Source organism: Cebus imitator, unplaced genomic scaffold (assembly GCF_001604975.1).
Source record: "Cebus imitator isolate Cc_AM_T3 unplaced genomic scaffold, Cebus_imitator-1.0 Scaffold123, whole genome shotgun sequence".
Lineage (NCBI taxonomy): Eukaryota > Metazoa > Chordata > Mammalia > Primates > Cebidae > Cebus > Cebus imitator.
In genome coordinates, this window is record NW_016107438.1 from 2,615,561 (window position 1) to 2,622,813 (window position 7,253).

Below are 7,253 nucleotides of genomic sequence, written 5' to 3' on the forward strand. Positions count from 1 at the left end.
ACAAACAATCTGAAAAAGAAATCAAGAAAGCAATTTCACAATAGCCACAATGAAATTTATTTATTTTTATTTTTGAGACAGGGTCTTGCTCTGTCACCCAGGCTGGAGTGCAGTGCATAATCTTGGCTCACTTCAGCTTCAACCTCCAGGGTTCAAGCAATCCTCTTGCCTAAGCCTCCTGAGTAGCTGGGGCCACAGGTGCACAAAACCGTGCCCAACTAATTTTTGTAGATACAAGGTTTTACCATGTTGCCCAGGCTGGCCTTGAATTCCTGAGCCAAGCAATTCCCCCTCCTAGGCCTCTCAAAGTTCTGGGATTACAGGTATGAGCCACTGCGCCCAGCCAAAAATTAAATACCTAGGAATTAACTTAACCAAAGAAGTGAAAGATCTCTACAATGAAAACTATAAAACATTGGTGAAAGAAACTGAAGAGGACACAAAAAATGTAAAGATATTCCATGTTCATAGATTGGAAGAATCAATATTGTTAAAATGCCCATACTACCCATAGCAGTCTACAGATTCAATGTAATGCCTATCCAAATGTCAATGGCATTCTTCACAAAAACAGAAGAAAAAAAATCCCAAAGTTTATATGGAATCACAGAAGACCCTGAATATTCAAAGCTATCCTGAGCAAAAAGAACAAAACTAGAGGAATCACATTACCTGGCTTCAAATTATACTGCAGAGCTATAGTAACCAAAACAGCATGGTACTGGGCAGGGTGGACCTGTTCTAAGGCCCCCGGATGGTATGCGTGAGTGGCTGGCAGCAGCAACAAACATGACAGATACTTAAACTTTTGGATCTTAGGATGCCTTCATATTTTTAAAAGTTGCTAAGTACTGCAAAGAACCTTAAAATAGGAATTATATATATTTCAAATTAAAACAAAATAATTAAATGTTACCCGCTTAAGAATGACAGGCCAGGCACAGTGGCACACACCAGTCATTCCAGCACTTTGGGAGGCTCAAGCACAAGGATCACTTGAGCCCAGGAGTTTGTGACCAGCTTGGACAATATACAAAGATGCTGTCTCTACAAAAAATAAATTTTCCAGGTATGGCGTCACACCTGTCCCATCAACTTGGGAGGCTGAGGTGGGAGGATTGCTTGAGTGTGGGGGTATCGAGGCTGCAGTGAGCTGTGATTGTGCCACTGCACTCCAGCCTGGGCAACAGAGCACGACTGTCTAAAAAAAAAAAGAATAACAATAAGAAACCCATTACGTGTTTACATAATATTGTGAAAAATTACAATAGTTTCTCAAACAAAACTATCTAGTGAGAAAAGTGACATTGTTTGACATTTTTGTCTATCTCGGATTCTTCATTCTATTTGTTTTGCTATCATAAGTGATGCAGCCTCTGAAAAACTCTACTGCAGTCAGGAGAGAATGCAAATGTAAAAAATAAATAATGGCTTAGTATTATCACAAAAATAATTTTGCCTTCAAGTACCCCCTGAAAGGGTCTCAAGGACCAGCAGGGTTATGTGGATTATACGTGGAGAAGCTCCTTGGAGTAAAACTCACCACTGGTTAACATTGACACACTGATGCACATACGCTTCCAATCAGCTTTTCAGTGCTTGTATTAGTTGGGATATTAGTTAAAGTCTAAACTGCTGTTCCAAGGAGACCCCAGAATACAGTGGACTAAAGAAGATGCAAGCTAATTTCTTTCTGCTCCCTTGGTTATTCATAGACCCAGGTTTCTTTTGTTGGTTTTTCATCCCCTAAAAGATTATCTTCATCTAAGCAGAGGCCAACTGTTCTAGATTGCAGGAAAGGGAAAGTAGAGGAAACTGCGGACAGCAATTTTGTTTTAAGCAAATGAGGCAGCAGCAGCATATACACTTTCCACTCCATTTCATTGTTGAAAACTTGGTTGCATGACCTGCTGTAGTCACAAAGGAGGATTAAAAAATGTAGTCTCTAGCCAGGCAGCCAAATATACGACAAGAAAGGATTTGAGAACTAAACCAGCCGCCTGTTATTATAAATGACCAGACGCACATGATTTAAGTCCGTTTGAGAAAAGCCATACATGAAAGAGAAAATCAAAACAAGCAAAAATAAACAAAGCAAAACAAAAACAACATAAAAAACGTGGCTGAATCAGAGACAAGGAGCACAGGAAATCGAAACAAATATACCCTATTCTTGATATCTTCAGGTAAAAGGAAAGATGCTACCATACATGAGACTAGAACAAGATGCTATCAAGACAAAAAGGAACTGAAAAAAAGACAAAAAGGAAGAGATGAAAGTCGGAACGTTTTCTTCTAAAATCAAGAATAAAGTAAAGAAGCCCACTGTTACTCCACTCTAAGCCCCGGTTGAGAAGGCTGCAGAAGAGGTGCCGGGAAGTGGGGCGGTGTTCTGGGCAGAGATGAAGACAGAGGAGAATTTGCCAATCACAGACTAGAAGCACCACAGGGCCGGTGGATGAGCGAGGAGGACTGGGGGGTGAGGGCAGGGAGGGATTGGGGACTGAGTCGGGTTGGAGACGAGCAGAGCCATGTGAGGCCTGAGAGGCAGCGTGATGCTAGGTGAACACCCAGGCTTGGACTTCTCATGGTGATGGAGGTAAAGAAGGAAGGGAGGCGGGCAGACTGGTCGGCTGGTCTCTGGGACGAGGGTGGGCTCGAGTCTCTTCCTGTCCTGACGCTGCCTTCCCTTGGTAACCTGGCCTTCCTCCACAATGGCTCTCAGAGGCCCGCTAGTGGGGTGCCCAGAGTCTGTGTCCTGCTCATTCTCTTCCTCTCACCTGTTTTCTTTATTGCAGTGAAATCTGGAAGTGCTGTGCCTTCCCCACAGACAGGGTGGCTGCCTTAGCACGAGGTCACTTGTATCTCAGCTTCTTTGTCCACTCCCCAAACTCCTGGAGGCCAGGACCATGTCAATTTATCTTTGGGGCCCTTGTGTTTCGGACCGTGCTGTGGCTTACAGGCATGGGACACCACGCCTGGCTAATTTTGTATTTTTAGTGGCGATGAGCCTTCTCCATGTTGGTCAGGCTGGTCTCAAACTCCTGACCTCAGGTGATCCGCCCGCCTCGGCCTCCCAAACTGCCAGGATTACAGGCGTGAGCCATCGTGCCCGGCCTCATTTTCCAAGTATTTCTTGAGTGCCTACTGTGTATCGGACACTGTGTTAGACCCTGGGAATACTAAGTGTATATGAGTGTGCTTGTTCTTCCTGGTGGAACCCCAGATCCCCAGATGCATTTGCTGTCCTGCACTCCGAGTAGAGAAGACAGCCCCTGGGGCTTACATCAACCTGGCTCACTGGGCAGCTGCCTCCAGGTGTCTGTAGCCAGTGGGAGGCCCTGGCAGGGAACGGCCTGGGAGGGAAGTCGGGTATTTCCTTCTTGTTCCCCTTGCTTTGGGCTGTGTTTCTGTCAGTGATGACTGCAGCCTCTTTAGGACCACTCTTGCCTCCCTCCTTCATGGCTTCAGCTCTCCAGGGACTTTGGTAACACTGTTCTACTCCACCCACTGCCATCCAACACGCAGAATAGGGAGACACTGTCCTTGTCATCTCAGGGCCCTGAGCTGAGGCTAAGTCCACAGAGGCCTCCTGGGCAGTGACCTGGGTAGACCAGCTGTTTGTGATCAGCTCCTCCCTTCCTTCATGCTGTTCCCCGCCTGGCACAGCACAGCTGCCAGCACTCAGAGAAGTGACTAGAGAGGATCTCCTGGCCTTCAGAGCCCAGGGCCTGACACACAGAGCACAGAATTCATTGGAAAGAAGAAAGAAAGGGAAGGAGGGCTGGAGAAGGAAGGGAGGAAGGCTGGACCTTGTAACTCCATCCGTCCTGTGAATCTCTTCTCCCCAGGTCACTAAGCCTGAGGTGATAACCAAGCAGGCTTCTGAAGGCCAAAGATCATGCAAAGGGAGACTCTGTTGCAGGGAAAGGCCACCGAACTCGAGAATCAGGAGGCCTGGGTTAGATCCCAGCCTTGTCGCTCTTGCCAGTTCTGTGATCTTGAGCAACACATCTGGCCTTAGTTTCCTGCTCTGCAAAACGAGCACAGCTCTCATGCTCCAAAGTGGTGCACAAAAGCACCTCAAGGTTGCCAAGCACAGTGGCACACACCTGTAGTCCCAGCTACTGCAGATGCTGAAGTAGGAGGATTTCTTGAGCTCAGGAGTTTGAGGCCAGCCTGAGCAGCGTAGTGAGACCCTCAAGAAAAAAAATAAATAAATGAAAGCACACTTCAAGGCTATGTAAATTCTAGGTGCTATTACAATCACATCCAAGCTCATCCCCAGGGCAGGATGTCCTCCTCACACAGGACTCTTTCTGCATCCTCAGAAATGTAGTCACAGCCAGGAGTGATAAGACATTTCATCCTAATTGGATGCCACACAATTAACTTTTTTATTTTTTTGAGACAGATTCTTGTTCTGTCGCCCAGGCTGGAGTGCAGTGGCGTGATCTCGGCTCACTGAAACCTCTGCCTCCCAGGTTCAAGCAATTCTCATGCTCAGCCTCCCAAGTAGCTGGGATTACAGTTGCTCACCACCACGCCTGACTAATTTTTCTTAAATTTTATTTTTAGTAGAGATGGGGTTTCACTATATTGGCCAAGCTGGTCTCAAACTCCTGACCTCAGGTGATCTGCCTGCCTGAGCCCCCCAGAGTGCTGGGATTATAGGCATGAGCTGCCACGCCCAGCCTTTCTTTCCATTTTCTTCACCATTTTTTTTCAAGGTGACTTACAACTAACTCAACATGAAAATCACACCCCTTCACCTCCCCTAGGATCTTCCAATAGGCAAAAAATTTCAGCTCCTAAAAGCCCATGTGGAAAAAGAAAACAGATGGACTCTGGGAAGTGCTGACAAAGCCCCGGGAAGGGCTCTGAGTCCCCTGTGTTCTCTAGAGGTCAGGTGGAGGGGTCAGGGCAGGAGACGGGCCTGCAGGGACCCAGACCAGAAGGGATGAGGCAGTGGCTAAGTGTGGAGCACCCAGTACATGAGAGGCCGTGTGTCAGACTCTAAGGAAACAGAGGTGAAGCCAGCACTTGGCCCCAAGGGGCTCTCAGGCTGGCCAGAAGCATTTGGATGGGACAGGGCGGGCTGTGGATGGCTCGAGCCTCCTGCCTCCTCACCAGACGCTGCAGAAGCACCCCAGATGTGGTCTGGGAAGGAGTCTTGCTGGGGTCAAGTCTCAGCTCCGGCCAGAGAAAATGTCTCCTATATGGGGAGGTGGAGTTTCTGCTGGGAGATAAGCAACTGGGACTGGGCCCAATTCAGTGACTGGTCAGAGGGTACTGAGGTCCTATGCTCCAGGGACTTGCCTTCCAAGCTGACCTGGGACAAAAAGTAATGCTCCCTACATCCGCTAGGAGGAGCCAGTGTCCTTGAGTGGATTGCATGGTGGCCCCCCTCTAGGGACAGGGAGCATCCAGCAGGTGGGAAGTGAGAGCGGTCAGCGTGTCGCCCACCCTGCCCCCGAACACTTCCCCTTTGACCTGGGCCCTGGCTGTCTCCTTCTCTGCCACACGTGGTGGTGGTGGGCAGCGGGAATCCAGGTCTATGGCCGTAGACAGATTGTGCATAAGTCAAAAGCAAATCTATACTTTACCTCGCCAACCCAGAGGGTGGGCAAATTAGGGGGGCCGTTTGGGTAAAGTCATTCTACCCATCTGAGCCTCCGTTTCTCAACTGTAAAATGCCAGCTTTGTTTAGCCGGATATTTTTGTTTGTTTGTTTGTTTTTGTTTTGAGACGGAGTCTCGCTGTGTTGCCCAAGCTGGGTCTCGGCTCACTGCAACCTCCACCTCCCAGGTTCAAGCGATTCTTGTGCCTCAGCCTCCAGAGTAGCTGGGATTACAAGTGTCCGCCACCACGCCTGGCTAATTTTTGTATTTTTAGTAGAGACAGGGTTTCACCATGTTGGCTAGGCTGGTCTTGAACCACCGACCTAGTGATCCGCCTGCCTTGGCCTCCCAAAGCGCTGGGATTACAGGCGTGAGCCACCACGCTTGGCCTAGCCAGATGTTTTCTAAGGCGTCACTACAGGGATTTTGAAGTCCAGTGATTCCTGGTGCTGCCCCTTCCCCTCTATCCTTGGCCTTTCCTGATTTCTGCAAGTGCACGCCACCAGCTGGTCCCATTACAGAGCTTCCTGCCCCTACATTCACCCCCAATGCAGAGACATTCCTCTGGCAGGTGTGAGAGGCAGAGAAACTAGGAGACCTGTGCCAAGATCCACACTCTTGGCATCACCTGGGTCTCTCTCTCCAGTGCACGTTTTATTTCCAAGCACGGACTGTTTCCAACTCAACCAGATCCCTCCACCCGCGCATCCCTCAGGCACCTGCACCCCAATGTGCCCAAGGCTTAGCTGTCCACCCCCACTCCAGGCTGCTGTCCATTTCGGGGGTGGCCCAGCACCCTCCCAATCCCCCAAGCCTGAAATCTGGGTGTAAACATCACATCTTCTCTTCTCCCACCTTCTCTTTCCATATTCATGTGGCCAAAAAGCCCAGACAGGCTTACCTTGAATGTGCCCACCTCTCCTTTCTCCCGCTGCCCCTGCCCTGGTTCAGGCCTTCATCATTTCTTTCCGGAACCGGCTGGTCTCTCTGACTCCAGTCTGTCCTCTCTCCAATCTATCATCTATCTATGCTGCTGCCAGAGAGCTCTTTCTAAAGCACAAATCTGATTATGCACATCCCTGCTTTAAAATCTTGGCTGTAGCCTCGTGGCCTAAAGATAAATCCCAAGTCCTAATGAGGCTTCCAAGTCCATTCATGGTCTGACCCTTGCTTCCCAGTCCAGGCTCATTTCCCAGCACGCTCCTGGGCCCGTCCACGCCACATTTCTCCCCACCCTCTGATCCGCCTGTGTTCTCTCAGGGTTCTTGCCTTTGCAAACACAGTCCCCTCAGCCAAGAACTACGGCCCTGATCTTTGCTTGGTGAACTTGGACTTCTCCTTGAAGACTGAGCTCAAGGTTGTTCAGCCATTCCCAACTGTCCCAGGCAAGGTTTCCATCACCCTTCTTATATTTCTTTAGAATCTATCTGCCTCCTGCACTAGACCGTAAGTCCCTATTTAGCTCTGTATCTCCACATCTAGCCAATGCTTGGTGTGTGGTAGGGATTTCATACGTGCGTTGAATGAATGAACGAAGGCATGCATGAGTGGTGTGGGAAACTGCACGCTTCCTGTTTTCTCTGCTGGAGCCCACTGAACAAGGGAGCGGGAAAATGGTAGGAGATGAGATGG

The 7,253-nt window shown here is 48.9% G+C and overlaps 1 protein-coding gene across 1 annotated transcript in view; it reads right to left on the reverse strand.

Moving 5' to 3' along the window:
• Positions 1–5,580, reverse strand: part of LOC108312236 (B-cell receptor-associated protein 31-like) — a 14,496-nt gene extending 8,916 nt beyond the window's left edge. The window contains 1 exon segment of the mRNA XM_037742535.1: positions 5,418–5,580. Within this exon segment, the coding sequence (XP_037598463.1) occupies positions 5,418–5,580 (163 nt within the window).
• Positions 5,581–7,253: the final 1,673 nt, after the last annotated feature.